This window comes from Phaenicophaeus curvirostris, chromosome 17 (assembly GCF_032191515.1).
Source record: "Phaenicophaeus curvirostris isolate KB17595 chromosome 17, BPBGC_Pcur_1.0, whole genome shotgun sequence".
Taxonomy (NCBI): domain Eukaryota; kingdom Metazoa; phylum Chordata; class Aves; order Cuculiformes; family Cuculidae; genus Phaenicophaeus; species Phaenicophaeus curvirostris.
The window spans coordinates 14,537,615-14,555,185 of NC_091408.1; the positions used below are offsets into that span (position 1 = coordinate 14,537,615).

Here is a 17,571-nt window from a genome sequence, read left to right on the forward strand (position 1 = left end):
GAAAAGGCCGTTTTCCAGCAGAGAGGTGCTGGCGCTTGGTGCTTTGCCTGTTGCCTTGCTGAGGCATCTCTTATGCTTAAAATAACTCGGATGTAGAGGAATGGTCCTCGATCCTGCTGCCAGCAGCACCTCCTTCCACAATTTCCCCCTGTGGAGCAAACACCCGGGATAGACTTAATCACAGCAGAGCCCTTCATTGATCTCAGACAGCCTGTTCGCAGCATAAATGTCTATTTTGTGAGTAATTGAACCTTAAGAGAGGTGTGAAACAAGCTGACTCTGCATGCGATAAATGGTCTGACTCTTTCCAGCTGACCACAGAGCAAGTGATGTTCTAGGAATTTGTGGTTTAAAACAAAAGCCAAGTCCCCGCCAGGTCATTTCTGGGCAACTTTGCCTGCGAGGTATTTCCAGTGTCCCTCAAAGAGATGGTTCTTGGATAGGTAAAGGGGAAGGGGAGGCTTATTATTCAAAGGCATTTGTTGCAAGTCCCTAAAATAGAGGAGAAAGTTCAAATGGGATTTTTTGGATTTATACATTTTCAGCACTGTGGTAGTCGCCAGCGGGAGCTGGGAGGTGAAACCAGCACAGAAAGGGAAGTGCCAGAAGCAACCAGCAGCCCCAGCTGGAAAGGTGGATTTTGTGGTGTCTTTCCATGAAGGACAGTTCAGCTTATGACACAGGGCTTTGTGTTTCACGTGGAAGATGCAAATATTGGTTCCTGGCTCGATGTCTCTGTTCTGGGAGAGGCTCGGGTGCTGGCATTAGTGTCTCAGGTTACAAATGGTGCAGGTTTTCTGAGCATCTTTGGTGCTGTTTTGGGACAGAAGTGCTCCAGCTGGAAGAGATCATTGGAAAAATTCAAAATAATCAGCCCAGTGGTTTGAAGGCTTTGACTTTAAAAGCAGTTTTCAATACAGACATTTCTGAGACAACAATCAGATTATTTTCTTATTTATGGTGAATAAAGCTGTCCACCTTTTTTTTTCCTGTGCTTCATTTCCCCACCCTGCTTTGTAGTGATCTTCCAAAAGCCACAGATCTTGCACTCCAGAGGGATGGTTGCGTCTCCCATTTGTGTCCAAAAATATGTTTGTTTAGTCTTTTCCATGATAAAACTTCCTCCTGGTTTCAAGCAAGGGGCTCCAGGGCTCACATCTTCAGCAGGACCCGGCGTGGCAGTCGGTGCTGCTCAGGACCCCGTGTCTGCCGCAGCTGAGGTTGTGGGAAGTGGATCAATATTTTTTCCTTCCTCAAAACAGGGATTGCAAAGCTTTGTGTGGTTTTATTGGAACCAGAAGAAAACTGCCGGGGAGCTGCTTTCTGGTGGAAACAGGCAGTTACTGCACTAGATCGAGAGTGAGTCGCTCTTGTGAATATCAAGGAGCTGGGGGAAAGGGTTTAATTAGGCTGCAAGAGTACGGTTCTTAAAATACAGCTTGCAGTGAAGTCGCCTGTCATGCAAAATAGGTGAATTTCTGCCAGCCGGTTTATTCAGTGTCCTTGAAAGGGGATTTTTCAGTTTAGGGAAGCATTTTGCCTATTCTACAAAATAGGCAACATACGGTTGCTGAATTTGCAAAGTGAATACATTTGCTGATTCTGTTTGCAAAATGGGTACGCTTAGCTATTTTTCTGCCTATTTTGTAGCAGCCCCTATTTTTAGCAAAGCCCTTCTCGGTGCCAGCATTTCTTTCAGGCTCTTTTACTTTTTGGGCTATTGTCACTGCCCAGGGCTGGCTGGAGTGGGGTCAGAGCTCGGTCGGTCCCTGCAGGGTCAAGCTCTGAGAGCCCCCCCAGATCTGCAGGGCGTCCTCCTGCCTCCACCGAGGTCAGCAGAGCAGAAGACATTTAATTGCCATCGGAGGGGTGATGCTGCAGAGAGAAAAGGGTAAAGGGAGCTGTTCTGGCTGTAAGAGGTTTATCTCCATCAGCCAGGGAGGCAAAAACTGTGGGGCTTGCGTAGGAATTGGACTGGTTCCTCCTGTCACCTTCGCTCTTCCCCTCCCCTCTAAATTGCTGCTCTGTTCCCTGGAGCTGCAAGAGCGTGGGCTGCAGGAGGGCTCGAGCTTGGCACAGCCTACAAACTGCCTTCAGCTGCTACGGCTGCGTTACTATACATCCATTTTTAGATACGCATGTCAAGTCCGATTTGGCTCGCCATCAGTTACTTGTGTGATTGAGAGGCTGGTGGGCTGGTGAGCCCAGACGGGAAGGGGAGCGAAGGAAGCACCGATGCTAAAAGCCAGCACAGGCGGTTGCTCAGGAATGGACATGCTTGCTTAAGGCTGCTCAGAGGATGCTTGGAGAAGGAATGGATGCTTCTGCTCCCGAAGTGCCTGACTGGGAGCCTTTCTGGGTGATTAAGCTGTGAAGATCTTGCGAACACACCGTGCTATAAGGTTCCTGGAATCTTGTCTTTTGAAGGATAGCGAAAGATTGCAGGAGCACGTATCCCAGCTGGACCAAAAAGTGCTGGATGAGGATGCTGCAGCCAGCCCTGCTGTAGTGGGCTTTGAAGCTTGTGTGGAAGGCAGGATCTCTGCTCTGTGATGGAAAGGGGCTTTAAGAATTCAGATGCAGGTCAGAAGTGCTTGGCTGGTCTGTTACTGAGCTGTTCTCTGGAGGGCTGAGCTGTGCGAGTTGGGAGCTTAGGTGTTGCCCACCCAGCCACTGCCGGGGTGTGAGCGCTGTGCTGGGGAAATCAAGTGTTACTTTTTCCATCTGCAAATATTGGTTTCTTAAGAGAGGAATTGTGAATAAAGAGTTCATCAAGTTGTCCCAAAGAGTGGAGGAAAAAGAGGAAAAGGAGCCACCCTGCCTGCTGCAAAAGAGCCCGACGGCCATGCCGGGGCGGTGGCAGCGTGGGATGGGGACCCAGCACCCGCTCCTTTCCGCAGGGGATGAAAAACCCTCTGGCTGGGCTGTGCCCCGGCCGCATTGCCGGCAGGCACACAGCACGGGGGGCTGGCTGCCTCCTGGTGCTGAGGCTTGACAAACTTCACAGGGTATTTTTAGCCTCTTCCCAAATGCGACACTCTGAAAGCAGGAGGATGTAGCAGATTTGCTGGCAGGGCAGGAGCTCTCGCTTTCAGGGGGCTGATAGCATCACTTCAGGAGGAGGAAAAAGCAGCAGCTGTGATTTCTCCAAGCTGCTGCTGTTTGTTGGCGTTACCTATAGCTCCTTGCCCGTGGTATCAGATTGCCCTTGGCAGGCTTCAGGGCAGTTTTATTTTGGTTCCTACTCCTTGGTTTCATCTTATGGCCATTTCTTTTAGCTCCCGATGCAACCTAAGCGTCTTCTGTGCATCCATGTGGATCGGGAAAGCCTCTGGCTCAGGGCATGCTAGTGGGAATTAATTTATTTGCAGCTGGGGAGTGTTAGTCGTGGTATTTGAGATGCTTTGTCCACTTCTCATTATTGCTGAGGTGCCTCCAAAAGGCCACGGGGTCACAGGATGTGTTGCTGCACTCAGGTTCTAACGCCAGCTCCACGGTAACTGGACCAAAGCCGTGTGCCAGGCTCGGCACGACACCAGACACGGATGCTGCGGGTGCCCAGCCCCAGGGTCGGGCAGCAGAGCTGTGGTGCTCAGGGTCTGCAGCATGGCTGCTTCCAGGCTCCTGACCTGCAATCGGGCAGTTCCATTACTTTGGGTTCATTGTTATTTCCCCGCTTTTAGTGGCTACTGAGAGCGAGATGAGAGCAGAGCGCGGCTGGATAGTCCAACACTCTGGTCATGGGGTGGCGATGGCAAGAGATGAGTTTATTTCTTTGAACTCCGAGTTCCCCCTGCCTCTGCCGTGGTCCTGAGCACAGTGCCGAGTGCGCTGGTGCTGAGCCGCCTGTTCTGGAAAGCAGCGTGGGGGAAGGAGGTGACCTGGGGTTTGCCATTGAGTATTTCGCAGAGCGACATCTGCTTTCGCTTCCTGATTTGGGGCCTAGAGGCATTTGTTTCGCTCAGAATGAAACCTCACAACCCCCTCTTGGTCACCCAGCTGCTTTCACGTGAGGCCAAGCACCATTGCTCCTGTCACCACTGCAGCCATCAGGGACCGTGTGGGCATCTCCTCAGTCTGGACCTGGACCTCTCCTGTCCATGGGCGTCCTCCCCCTGTGAGAGGGTGACCGGAGGAGGGAGAAGTGATTGGAGGAGTGGCGGCGGTGGTGGTGGGAGGCTCATTTGCTTTGCAGATGGTGTTTTAATGTTATGATTACCAGGCCTGTCCCATAAATACCAGGGAGGAGCGTTGTGCTGGACCTGTGTGGGTGGCTGGGTGGGTGTGCCGTGAGGACGTCACCCGGGGGGACATGGCATGGAAACCTCATGCAGCGCCGCGTTTCGGCAGAGCCCGGCTTTGCCACCAGGGACGATGCGCTCGTCCTCCTCCTGGGCCAAAAAGGAGGAGCGGCAGGCGACAAAGTGGTTTTGCTTTCCAGGCTGGTGGTGGAGCTGGGACCATCGTGGTACCGTGCTGTACATTCTCAGATGGGGACCAGGTGTCTGGCTCTTGGTTTTGGGGAGCCAGGCCTGTGCGTGGAGCTGCCCTGTGTTCCCAGTCCCACTGTCAGCACAGAGCCGTGAGCACTGGGGCCAGTGTGTGTTGGTGGGAGGGGTGCCCGGCTGTGGGTGCCTTGGAACGCCTCAAGCTGCCAGCTCCAAAATTACAGCTCTGCATGCCCTGCTCGCACAGTGGGGACAGAATCTCCTGCCCTCCTGTGTCCCTTCCCAAGGCCGTGCTTTAGTCCCTTCTTGCCTGGTGCCCTCAGGCAGGTGACTTGCCCTCTACTGATGCGTGGTGTGTCGGAGCAGGGGTCCCTCCCCAGCACCGGGGTTTTGGTTGCTGAATCAAGCACCTAAGGCGCTGGAGGATGCTCAGGCAGAAGGTGTGGTGGGTGGACAAAGCCACACTGGGCAAGAATCCTAGTTTCATCAAAGGTGTTGGGTCTGGAAGGGAAAAACCTGAGGATACCTGATGGCATGTTTTGAGAAGTCACCCTTGGGTTGGTCCTAGACCCTGGAGCGTGTCCATGTGCTAATTATGGCATTTCTTGAAGCAACATGACTCACACTCAGCCTGAGCAGCCATCGAGGGAAAGGCCCGGAGGAGCTGCCCTTCCCAGGCACGTCTCCTGAGCTCCCTCTCTCCCTCTGCCCTTTCAGGAACAGAAGTTTTGCCAGCGCTATGACCAGCTGATGGAGGCTTGGGAAAAGAAAGTGGAGCGCATCGAAAATAACCCCCGGCGCCGTGCCAAAGAGAGCAAAGTGCGGGAATACTATGAGAAGCAATTCCCAGAGATCCGGAAGCAGCGGGAACTTCAAGAGCGCATGCAGAGGTTAGAGGAGAAGCGGTAGGGAAGGGGCTGAGCTGGTATCAGACAGCCTTTCTTTTTTCTTTGGGGATGGGTGTGGGATTTGTGGGAGGAGCGGGCTGGGATGGCTGTCAGTCCCTTTTCTCCCCTTCTAGTCAAAGACAGAAGCCAGCAGACAAGCGACTTTGCTGCTTGTTCCCCAGGGTGGCTCAGCACAGAGCCAAGAAAAATGTCAGGAGTGTAGTTGCCCATCTCCCCTCTGCTGTGCTGGTCTCCTGGATGGCTGGATTGGAGCAAGGGGCACCTCCCTTGTGCTGGCTGTAACAGCACTAATTACTGTCTTGCTGGTGGGCCTAAATGAGTACAGGACTTGCAGATAGATTTGGCCGTGTCAGTGATTTAATACATGCATATGCTTTGATCACAGCATGGGCAGGGAGAAGACAGGTCTACAGAGGTCATAGGAATGACTGCAGGTGATAGGAAAGGGGCAAAGTGTCTCACTGAAGGGGTTGTCTCCTGTCTGTCCCATCCCCTGTCCATTTTCTCCTCCTCACTGGAAGCGCAATTGAAGTCACACTGCTAGGAGGAGAGATGATTTCATCTCCGCTCTCCATGCTGAAAACTCCCTGTCCTTCCCATTTCAGCCCAGGGACACCTGATGTGTGCAGAGCCCATAGCCTTGTGCCAGTATCCTGCCCTTGTGCCCCCCAAGCAGCTGGGTGGGTCCAGACTTCCTAATCAGTGGCTTTATTTTTATGTTAAAGCGAAGGGGAGAAATGGTACTGAGAAATGTATTAAGCTTTTATGTGCTTAACAAGAAAAGTGTCTGTTCCTTGGGACACAGGACTGTTGTGTTGGGTGGTATTGGGTGGAAGGATGTCAGTGGCTCATTTTGATTTAACAGTTCGTGTGGCATTTGCAAACGAGATGCAGAGGCAGAGTGCTCGGTGCTAACACCGATGCCTTTGTGCCGTTGCTGCGGTGCAATGAACAGGAGAAAGTAATGGGGGGAGATTTTGTATGGGTGGATATGAAATATCCTTCTGTGGTAGCAATCCATGAGGTGGCTGCTGACACAGGTAAGGAAGGTTGGTTGAGGCTCTCAGCCTAAACCTGGGTGACACGGAGGACAGAAGTGCCCACAGGGCTGCAGCCAGCGCCGTTCCCACAGCGTGGGATGGGGTGGCCTGGATGGGGTGTTGGGATACGGTCATTATGGAGATCAACAAGGAGGAAAACAATGCCAGTGAACTGTCTTGAATGTGAATTACAAATGGAGCATCAGTGTCTTGAGTGTTTTGCTGCCCTTTCCCAGCAGGGTAGGACAGAGGGGCAGCGGCGGGCTCTCCATGTCGGCCGCACGCAGCGAGCACGAGGTGTCAGAAATCATCGATGGGCTCTCAGAACAAGAGGTGAGACTGGTTTGTCTTTTTTCCTCCTCTTCACCCCCTCACTCCATTCTTCTCTGAGGAAGCCAGGCAAATATCACCAGGTCCCATGCAAGGTCCCATGGTGAAATCTGTTATCACGTCCCGTTAACTTCAGGACATGGTGAGGCTGGGGAGGCTGCCGTGATGCCTACCTGTAGGCTTTCTGGACAGAATCCAAATGGAGGTGTTTGCTTAATACCAAGCAGCATCTCTCCAGCTGCCCGAGAGGCATAATGGAGCTGTGCAATGGGTCTGCAGGAGCAAAACATGGAGTAAAGCATCCCAGGAGCCGGAGGCCAGCGGGTGTTTATCGGCATTCAGCTGCCTGTTGGGGACCTGCAACCCCAGTGTCCTGCTCATCCTGGATAGCACCCCACAAACAGCTTGTGGCTGTTGTTTTAAACTGGAAGCAGAGGTGGGTAGGGAAGGGATCCAGTGCCCTGACTGCTGGGTGGAGGGGTTTTTCTGTTTCATTTTGTTCTGAATGGGCTGTGCGGCTTGACACAGGGGAATCCTATGGAATGAATGGTTTGTACGTGAGCCAATTGGCGCACATCTTCTGGGAGTGCTCCATTCATCTTGAAACATCCCCGTGACCTTGGCTTCATTTGGATCTGGTTTCACAAGGGTTCCACTCTCTTGGCACGGAGGCAGCCGCAGTGAATGGATCGCGTTTGGGAGGGGTGAGCAGCCATTGCCCAGCAATAGTGGAGATGTTTGCTGCCTGCCCTGAGTCCCAGGCAGTTTGCTGTTAGCCAGTTAAGGTGACGACCTGAAGGACATGGATCTCAGAAGCAGAGAGAAATTTCACAGCTTTGCAGAGGTCGTGGCCAAGGGAAGTGTTAGATGGTTGTTTCCAGCTTGCTGATACACTCCACCCTGATAGCCTTCTGCTGAGCCTTGAGGCACCACTTTGCTTGTTTCAAAGACCTTAAGAGCTTCCAGCCCTTCAACAGGGTTGGAAGGAGGAGGGAGGTGAGAGCCAGGAAGCAGCATAGCCCAGCACTCTGCCCCAGCATGTTGGTGGAGAGGAGAGAGGGCTGGCTGCCCACCAGCGGGGTGTATTTGCAGTGCTTAGCACCCCAATGCCCTGCCAGGGGAAGGGAGAGGCCCTGCAGCCTCAGCTGTGGGCAGTGCTCCTGCCAGCTGCCTCTCTGCCTGCTGTGGCTCTTCACGGGGCCTTTCTCCTTTCAGCTGTGACAGTTTACAGTTGTCACAGAAATATTAGGTTGGAAAAAAACTCCAAGATCATCAACTCCAACCATCCCTGTCCACTACCAAATCATATTCCTAAGTACCTCATCCACCCACCTTTTAAACACCTCCAGGGCTGGGGACTCCACCACCTCCCTGGGCAGCCTCTGCCAGGCTTGAGAAACCTTTCTGTGAAGAAATTTTTCCTAATGTCCAATCTAAACTTCCCCTGACGCAGCTTGAGGCCATTCCCCCTTGTCCTGTCACCGATCACTTGGGAGAGGAGACCAACACCCACCTCTCCACAGCCTCCTTTCAAGCAGTTGTAGGCAGTGATAAGGTCTCCTCTCAGCCTTCTCTTCTCCAGGCTAAACAACCCCAGCTCCCTCAGCCGCTCCTCCTAAGCCTTGTCAGGGTCAGTGCTTTGGCCGCAAGCTGTCCTGACCTCCCACAGTGAGATGACACCTGCAGGGCACCCAAAGCAGCTGTTGGTAAATGAGGGGCATCCAGGTGAGGATGAGGAGCGTGATGAAGTGAGTTGAAATGTCTGCGTCTGTGCAGAGGGCTGTGTTTTAGGGAGAGGAGGTTGGGTCGGGTCAGTCGCAGCAGGGCAGCAGAGCAGTGATGGGCAGGCCTGGGTCAGCAGCTTGCTGGAAGGATTGGATGTTACAGTTCTCCAAGGAACCAGCGTCTAGCTGAAAATTAAAATAATAGCACTTGAGAGCTGACCTTCCTGGGTCAAGGATTGGAATTTATGTCTGACCAGTGCCATCCGGGTGGCAAGGAGGACTCAGTGACGGTGCTGCTAGCAAATAAAAGAGGGTGGTCAGAGCATCCCTTCATTCCTGCAGGGCAGACCTGTGCCAGGGGACCACTGTGCCCAACCAGAGGGACAGTCCCTGTCTTCAGGCAAGGGACAGCACAAGGGAGACATCACGTTGGCCATTCCGTTGCAAATACTTAAGGAAACCAGTGTGCACAGTCTGTCCAGTCCTGGCGTGCAACCTGGACTCTGGATGAAACCAGATTAGGATGGAGTAAAGGCATCAGACTATGTCCCAAAGCATTGCATTAAGAGGAAAGAAGGAAAACATCCTTGAAAAATATTAGGTTTCCCATGGAAGGGAAATGTGATATCTGCCCCTGCCCACCCTTTCAGAAAGCTTTCCAGAGCTGACCTGCTTCCCTCGCAGTTTGGGGTGGGGGCTGAACCTCCATGTGGCCCTGGGTTTGGTGGCTGGGGAGGGATTTGCACTCCCTGGGCCACCTCTGCTTTGACTTGTCTCTTGTCGTGGTCAAGAGCTGTTCTGCTTAAGTCAGACATTTCCACATGGTGCCTTAAAGTCTTTTATTTCAAAATGAAAGATGAATTGTTTCCTGGCCGACAGCAATAGCCTCTATCAGCATTTAATTTACAATTACTTTAGCAATAAAGCTGTCTAGTGCTTGATTTTGAATTCTCCTGTTTCTCCGCCTGTCCTTTCCTCTCGAACATCTGTCCCCTGTGGTCCCTGCGGGCCCGTGGTGCTGACCAACTGTTCTCTCTGCTTTCCCCAAAGAACCTGGAGAAGCAGATGCGCCAGCTTGCCGTCATCCCACCCATGCTCTACGATGCTGACCAGCAGCGTATTAAATTCATCAACATGAATGGTCTCATGGATGACCCCATGAAGGTCTACAAGGACCGGCAGGTGATGAACATGTGGAGTGAACAAGAGAAGGAGACCTTCCGGGAAAAGTAAGTGCGGCTCATCCACCTCTCTTTGCGTAGCCCTTGGGAAGTGCCAGGACCATGCAAGGCTTCACCCAGGGCCTCAGCGTGCTAAGGCATGAATTTCCTAAGGGCATGTTTGTGGCCCCCAGGGACAGAGCTACGGTTGCTGTGTTGCTCTGGAGCTGGACACAGGGTGATGTACTGGAACAGAAACCTCAGGCTTTTCTGTACAGTTGGCACGTTTGTGCCTGCGTGATTTTGCTCTGCCTGCTCCTGTGCAGAGATGCAGGGAGCTGCTGCTCACAACAGGGCAAGAACTAGAGGTTTTCCTGTTTCTGCATCCCGTTAAGGATAATGCCAGTGAAACCCTGTGCTTTGTGCACTGTCGCGTATCTGGGTTCACATGCTGTCCTTTGGGCACCGTGTGTCCAGGGAGATTCTCGCAGCTGTCACCACCCAACCCTGCCCTGCAGACCCCTTCAGGCTGCTTCTTTCAGCCAGTGCTCCGTCCTGCTGTCTGTCTGCAGGATTTGCTGCTGGCCACTGGTTCTGTGGATGCATTCCTGCATCAGACACATGCAAACTCTGGCTGTGGTGCTTCCTTCTGTTTGCAAGCAGCGCTTGAGAACAGCTTCACCTTATCAGCTGAGCTCGCTGGGTACCACCACACTATCAGCCAGGCTGTGGGTCCCAGCTCAGTCTCACCTCCAGACTCCTTCATAATCTTATAGCCCAGCCAGGACCCTGGTGTGTTTGCATGGAGGACTGGAGCACCCTTGCTTCCTTGTTGTCTGCGAAAGCAGAGCTGGAATTGAGCTCCCAGCAGGATGAACGGTGCTGGGGCTCGCTGCTCTGGATACGAGGGGCATATAGGGGTGCAGCAGAGCACCTTGTCCCTTGCAGCAGCACTGACTTAGTCTGGCCTCAGGATGACCGTGTGGTGGCTCCATGGATTACCAGCCGTGCTGGAAGCCTCCCCGCATCGGGAATCCCTCCTCCTGTCCCTGCTCGTGATGACTCCTGTTTGCAGCTGAAATAACCAATTGCCAAGATGGACCGAAAAAGAACAAAACAAGCAAACTGGCTCCAAGCCCTTGGTAGAGGAGAATCCTCATTGCTAATTAGCCTTAAAATGTGACACTCCAAACAGCAAGGCTTGCCCACAAATGACGCAAAGGCTAATTACGTGGTCTTTAATGGTGGGGCTGTGCCTGGCTAATGGGGCTGGAAGAATCCACACCCAGCTTGTGCATCCTGCTGTCCACGGCGGTTTCTGTGTCATCACTGTGGGTGATGTGGAGCTTGAGGCGTAAATACAGCGGGCTTTCAGGGCTCTCATAAAGCTCATTTTAAGAGATTGGTACTTAGGAGCTCTAAGGAGGGCCAAGGGAGTTCTACCCCAGCTCTCGCCCTGATTCCAGTGTGTGGGAAGATGTGGTGTGCTGCAGCTTCTGGCCTGGGTGTTTAAGGTGAACCAAAGTTGTATCGTTTGTGGTCATCACCCAGTGCCTCTTCCTGAGACCCTGAAAACCTAGTGCAACCTCGTGTTCAGCCCTGATGGCAAGGGCTCTTGGGGAAAACAGCCAGACACTGTAAGGCCAACAAAACAAGCTCTGAATCTGAACTCATTTTAGCCTCAAAACATAACCACGAGAAAGAGTCTGATTAGATTTGCTTCTGGGCAGGATTTCAAGTCTCTATTGAGAGCCCATTGCTAGCCTGCTCCCCGAGGGGCCATGGTTTGCTGGTGAAGGAAGAGGGATGTCTGTGGTGTTCCTTGATCCTGCTTAAGCATCGGGGCCCTGTCATGTTGGGCACCATGAGAACACAGCATCCATCCCTCGTCATGAGGACACAGCCTGCCCCATGAAAAACAGTGGGTTGTTATCTGCATTATGTCCCGACAGTGCGTTAACATCAGTGATAACACGGCCTTGAAAACCATGTCCCTTGGTTGGCCCTTGGCTTGTGCTGCGCACAGTGTGATGTGCCACCTCCAGAGCTGTGCTCTCATCCCAGTCCGTCTGAGCAGCCCAGCTGCTTTTCTTTTTTCTTTTTTTGCCTAGCATGTCTAGTCTCTTTATTTTTTAAAACCTATTTATTTAGTCACATGTCGTGGGGGATCTCCTTTGGTGTTTGTGTTAGATCTTGGGGAGTAAGTTTTTCCTTTCAAAACCCTTGTTGGCAGAAAGACTGGCAGAGACTTGGGTCCTTGCTGAGCACCCAAGCATCGCACTCCCATCGCTATCCATGCTCCCACATCCCCTCCCATACCATGCTGTCACCCACAAAAGCCTCATGCTGGCTGCAGTGGAAATAAGGTCTCCTTGTTGTGGTGACTGGTTACGGTGACAGAGCTCTTGCAGCACCAGTCAAACCAGATGAGGGTCCTGTATCAAGAGGGGCACCAACGCATGGGTGACAGCACCCACGTCATGCTGCCATGGCTGGAGGTGGTCAGGCCCTCACTGAGCTCAGCTCAGAGCCCTGTCCGTGAGCTTGGCAGTGGGGCTGAACAGTGAAGATGGGAAGAGAGGGCTTGGCAAGAAGCCCCGGGGGAATCACTGGCAGGGCTGGAGGCACTAAGCTGCTCACCATGTTCCACCCGCCTTGCACCCGCACCGCAGCTCACCAGCCTTTTGCTTCCAATCCATTTACCTGGAGCACAGAGCGAGTGGCTCCTGGGACCTGGCAGAGCTTCACTTGTCCAGCGGGGCTGGCCTGGCCACTCGGCTCCCCGGGGCGCAGAGCCCGCGCTGGTGGCAGCCTCTCTGCCAGGGCCAGTGCTGTGCTTCAGCCCTGGCACAAAAGCACCACTCACTGGGCTCCCCACGCTTTGGTGATGTACCAGTTAACCATCCTCCTGTCAGCGGGAGTACCTTGTGCCAAGGACTTGTTGGCCTTCGGCACTTCCCTACCAGCTAGACGAAGGAATTTGTTGGAAGAGGCATCTTTGTGCCCAGGGACAGCTTTCTCCTGGGGGGGCAATGCTCCCTCCTGGGCTGCCAGATCTGCAGGCAAGGCTGCTGACAGCTCCTCTGCTCACTGGGCAGGAGGCAGCATTCCTCAGAGCTGCTGTGCCACCAGGGATCTCTTGAGCAACTCAGCAACATGGCAGCTCTGTGCTTCCTCACGGGGTTTGGGTTTCCCTTCCCATCCTTTGCAGCTGCTCCTGACAGCCCAGCTGGGCTTGGTGTCCCGCTTGGCAGTGTGGGCACCCCTGGCTGTGCTGCAGGGTGCTTGTGCGCAGTTATTGATGACAGTTCCTTGCCCCCTTTCTTTGCCAGGTCCTGAGGCCTTGGCTAGGTGTACAGCTGCCCTCTGTACCCATCCTGCTGTTGATTTGGGCTTGGGTGGCCATGGGATTGAGCTGGGTGATGGGCAGCTGTCAGGTGCTGCCACCCCCCTGCTCTCTTCCACCCAACAACAAACATCTGCGCATCAAAGCTCCCACCCAGCCTGGCTCCACTGTGCTAAATTTAAAGTTCCTGTCTTTCTGGGAAGCTGAACAGCAAACAAATATTTTCTCAACCCCCAAAATCCCTCAGGAAGCTGGCCTCGCTGCTCTGGGTGCGCAGGGCATGGCAGCTCTGCTGCTAGGGGGATCAGAGCTGGCACCCACACTAACCCTGTCCCTTTTGCTCCCACAGGTTCATGCAGCATCCGAAGAATTTTGGCCTGATCGCGTCTTTTCTGGACAGGAAGGTAAGCCTCCTTGCCTGGCATTAAGCTGCCTGGTGCTCTCTTCTCTGTCACACGACTCCCTGTGGTGCTGGAGCAGCCGGTGGGTGCTGGACACCTGTGGGTGGTGGTGGCTCAGAGCCCTGGGCATGGTCCAGATGCCTCCCGGCTCCCTGCAGAGACAAGGGACTGAGTCACTGTGGAGAGACAGGGAGCTCAGCACTACAAGATGTGTGAATCCATCCAGCTTGGCGCGTAGGCATCACAGCCCACCCTGTGATCTGCCTGGGGTAGATTGCTTTCCAGCATCTCCTGAGGTCATTTTGCACTACCCAGGCTGTTCCAAATGGGAGGTGGGCACCCGGCTGCCCGGCACAAAGCAGAGGTGTCCCCTCCTTGCTAAGGGAGTGCGACCTTGAGTGTGGGCTGAATCCCAGTTCATCCAGCAGATCGGGTTGATGTGTGTCCATGTGCACCCCTCCATTACTGTTCAGGAAAAGCTGGCTAGCAGAAGGGCCTGACCTTTACCAAACCTGTGTTGTGCGTCTCAGACTTTCCTTTTTGCTGTTAATTGGGTTGACGGAAGAAAGGTTTGGAAAATATCTGAAGGAAATCTCTGGTTCCATTCTGAGCAAGGCCAGGTCCCACCTGTGGGACTGGCCATATGGGCAGGACCCAGCCAGACCCAGCCTGGAAGGACAGTGATGGACTGGGTGCTCTACTGAGCGAGAAACATTTGAGAGCTGCTGCTGCTGTGGTCCTTGTAGTTAGTTGCATCCTTTGTGTCTCTCATGCAGTGTTTCATCCATGTCCACTTGCCCTGGGGGAACCCCTCTGCTTTCAGGAGGTGGCCTACGGATGTCCCTTCCAGCCTGAATTATCCTCTGATTCTGCATGTCTCAGCCTGGGGAAATAATTTATAAGACCTTAACTTTTCTGTCCAAAGCAGCAAGCGAGCAAAGGCCGGCAGCAACCTCATGCTGCTGTTGTCGTTGTGAGATACCAGGCTCTTTTCAGCCTTTTCCACTTGTTAAAGATGAAAGTGGTGGGACTTGGATGATGCTCACAATCCAGTCTGTGTTCCAAGCTGAAAAATGTCTTCTAATTTTATTTGTACTCGTTTGTAAATCAGGCTGTAATTATGATACAGAACACATCCATTATCCTGTTGGAGAGAGATGCAAAGTATGGCTCAATGTAATGAATTAATAGATTTTTAAATTGCATTATAAAAAAATAGTGATCTTAGCCCTTGAAACAGATGACTGTAAGTTTTTGTGTTCGCGTATGTGTGTATAATCAGGGCTAGATTAGAAAGAGATCCAATTAACACTTTAAAAGTTGCAATCTGTTTTTGCAAATGGTTCCACGCCTTGCACAGGGATAGGGAGAGCGCAGCAGCCGGGCACCCCCGGGAGCACGCAGCAGCACCCTGCTCTGGGGTGCTTGCAGGCATGATGGGGGCTGTGGGATGATTTCTGTTTGTGCAGCTGCTCAGCCCATATGTGAAGGTGTAGCCCAAGACCAGCATTCAGTTCAGCGAAGGACTTTTCCCTGGGTAGCCCGCTCTGTGTGGTTCAGGAGAAGAATATGTCCCAGGCTCCTTGTTTTCTTAATGTGTCCTGTCTGGGACGGCACTTGTGGAGCCGACTGCTGGAGCTGGAGTTGGGATGGAAGCTGGGATCTCAGTCTGTCCACGAGAAAGTCATGCACACTTGAGCCAGCGAGCTTAACAACTGGAAATAACATTAACTGACAGTTGCGTGGCAGGTTGTGCCTCGCATAACCGCAACAGAGGGTGACAGGCAGCTCTCCTTCTTCTGCCTTCAGTTGCCACAGTCATCTGGGGTCAGCCCTCCACGCTGCTTTGCTTCCAGCGCAGGGTGCTCTCTGCTCTGCACCTCCATCTCCACATGCCTGCGGGACGGCCCCGGTCTGACCTTGAAAGAGCCTTTTTACTGGGATAACAGCATTGCCCCCCACTTCCAGCTCCACCAAAGGCCTTTTGGAGGGAGGTGTGGGAAGCCTGTTTGGGCTGCAGATCTTCAGAAGCGCAGGAGAGCTGGCGATGGCAGGGCCCAAATGCTGCTCCTGGAAGTCTGCACCCCAGCAGTGCGAGGGGCTGGGACCTTGTGCTCCCTGACCTGCCTGTGTCATTGCAGACGGTTGCCGACTGCGTCCTGTATTACTACCTGACCAAGAAGAATGAGAATTACAAAAACCTTGTAAGAAGGAATTACCGGCGGCGCGGGAAGAGCCAGGTAAGAGCTGGAGGAAAGCGTGGAAAAACCATCCCTCAGGCTGAGTGAGGACCTGCAGGGCTTTGTACTTGCAGCTTCTCACAGTGCTTCTCTGAGCACCCTAACTGCTTTGTTTCTCCCCTCCCCAAATGGAGATCTTGCTTGCAGACTGTGATGGGGCCGTGATTTTGTTCTGTGTAGCTTTTCAGAACGTGCTGTTTGGCAGTTGATGTTTGTTGATCCCCATACCAAGGTCACAGTAGCTTTAAAAAAGCAAACAACAAACCCAAGATGCTTGAAAAAGTGGATGTAGCGGATAGAGAAAACCTGTCCGTATGTCAGGAGTAACGTGGGGTTGGCCCACGCAGGTCGTGGCTGTGTGTGAGAACTGAGTGGGACCTGTTTGTCTCTGCCCTCTGGAGATGGCAGCTGGTGATGAGGATGGGGCTCCTGGAAGCTGGGAGAGGGTGCTCCTGCCTTGCAGAGCCTCTTCAAGGCTCTTCCTATGGGCAAAGGTGTGGGAGGAGAATGGCTTTGGGTGGGAGTGACTCCTGGTGATGGTCTGAGCAGAAGCGTATAAAGCTATCTGAAGTGCTGGAGGATGTCCAGGATCTCTGTGGGGGTTGGTAGATTTGGCACTGAAACGAGAGGAGACCCTTAACCCTTTGGTTAGGGACTGGGCAGGTACCTAGGGCACCACAAGATGCCTGGGTTCAGGTGACTGAACCAGTCCTTGCTGTTACCATGGCCAAGATACAAATCTAGACATGACCACACCAGTGTCGCTTCTGATACCGCGATACCCAGGTACCCAGATAAGTGCTAACCTCTTGGACAGGTACCTTGTTCCTGCAAATGCTTTCAGCCAGAGGAAGGTCCTGCTGGTAGATCCTCAAGTCCATGAAGTGAACAATTAGCCACATTGTGAGGAGAATGCGGTGACCCAAAAGGAGTATCTCTCCAGATAACATGGGGAAAGGGATGGAAAAAGTGGTCTGGCCAGTGGCACCACTGACATCAGCTGTTCCTCACACTGCATGGCCATAAAAAGCAGCACTTGGGTCTAGATCCTGATTGGGAAGCAGATAGGTAGCCTCGCTCCCAATTTGATTTCTGCAGCGTTAAGACATCAGAATAGCAAGCACATGACGAATGTCATGGACGGGGCCCAATTTTCCCTTCTTTTTTTCAGAGACATTAGGGATGGATAAAACCCTATTAGATTATCCAGTCCCTCTCCCAGCAAACACAGGGTGGTTCCCTCCAGTACATTTTTATAGTGTTTACCATGGTCTGTTTTGTTAGATCACAGCAACTAGAACATGAGGCCACATTTGTTTCTTGTTAGCGGCGGAGACATTTAACACAGCTCATTCTCGTTTCAGTATTAAGTTGAGCAAGTAACAAGTGTGGAGGGAGGGAGGCAATCCAGCACTCTGCCCTGCATCCTCCTACTCATCCCTGTGGCTGCAGACCTGCCTGTCCTGCAGGTTTTATTTGTATTTTGGTTTTTAAAATGTCCAAAGCATCCTTGGCTGCAGAATTTCCCTCGACACTTGCTCTGGCTGATGAGTGTGGCCCAGCCTGAGCAGCCGAGATTGTGTGCTGGCGTTTGGAACTTCAGGCAGCGCCAGCCTCTGGAAGCTGGGACTTCGCTGCATTGACAGTAAAAGACAGGACTGGTTTTGTGAATAGGGGGCAGCAGTATTCGTAAATTATTGAGAGGGAGAGTGCTGGGCACTGAAAGGAGCGGGTTGCACCTCTGCTCAAGCACACCTTGACCAAAACATTATCGATTTTGAAAGAGGAGTCAGATTGCTGCATATGGGGGGAAAGCAAAGCAGTGACTGTTTCCCATTACTGATGGATGCTCAGGTGGAAAGCAGGATGTTCAGACAAGCTTTAAGAGCCAACGGCTGGCTGCACAAGTAGGAGTGGGAGAGAGGTACAGAAGAAGAGTTGCTGCATACAGTCCAGCCCAAAGCAGTTCTCCCA

At 52.7% G+C, this 17,571-nt stretch overlaps 1 protein-coding gene across 12 annotated transcripts in view; it reads left to right on the forward strand.

Moving 5' to 3' along the window:
- The window catches only part of NCOR2 (nuclear receptor corepressor 2), a 258,401-nt gene that overhangs the window by 163,245 nt on the left and 77,585 nt on the right, over window positions 1-17,571 (forward strand). For 6 of the 12 annotated variants that reach the window (XM_069871338.1, XM_069871331.1, XM_069871339.1 and 3 more), the window contains exons 10-14: window positions 5,166-5,353; window positions 6,633-6,729; window positions 9,501-9,679; window positions 13,306-13,360; window positions 15,499-15,597. In XM_069871338.1, coding sequence (XP_069727439.1) covers window positions 5,166-5,353; window positions 6,633-6,729; window positions 9,501-9,679; window positions 13,306-13,360; window positions 15,499-15,597 — 618 coding nt within the window. The remainder of the gene's footprint in view (window positions 1-5,165; window positions 5,354-6,632; window positions 6,730-9,500; window positions 9,680-13,305; window positions 13,361-15,498; window positions 15,598-17,571) is intronic. The other 6 variants (XM_069871343.1, XM_069871335.1, XM_069871345.1 and 3 more) reach the window with 3 other exon arrangements.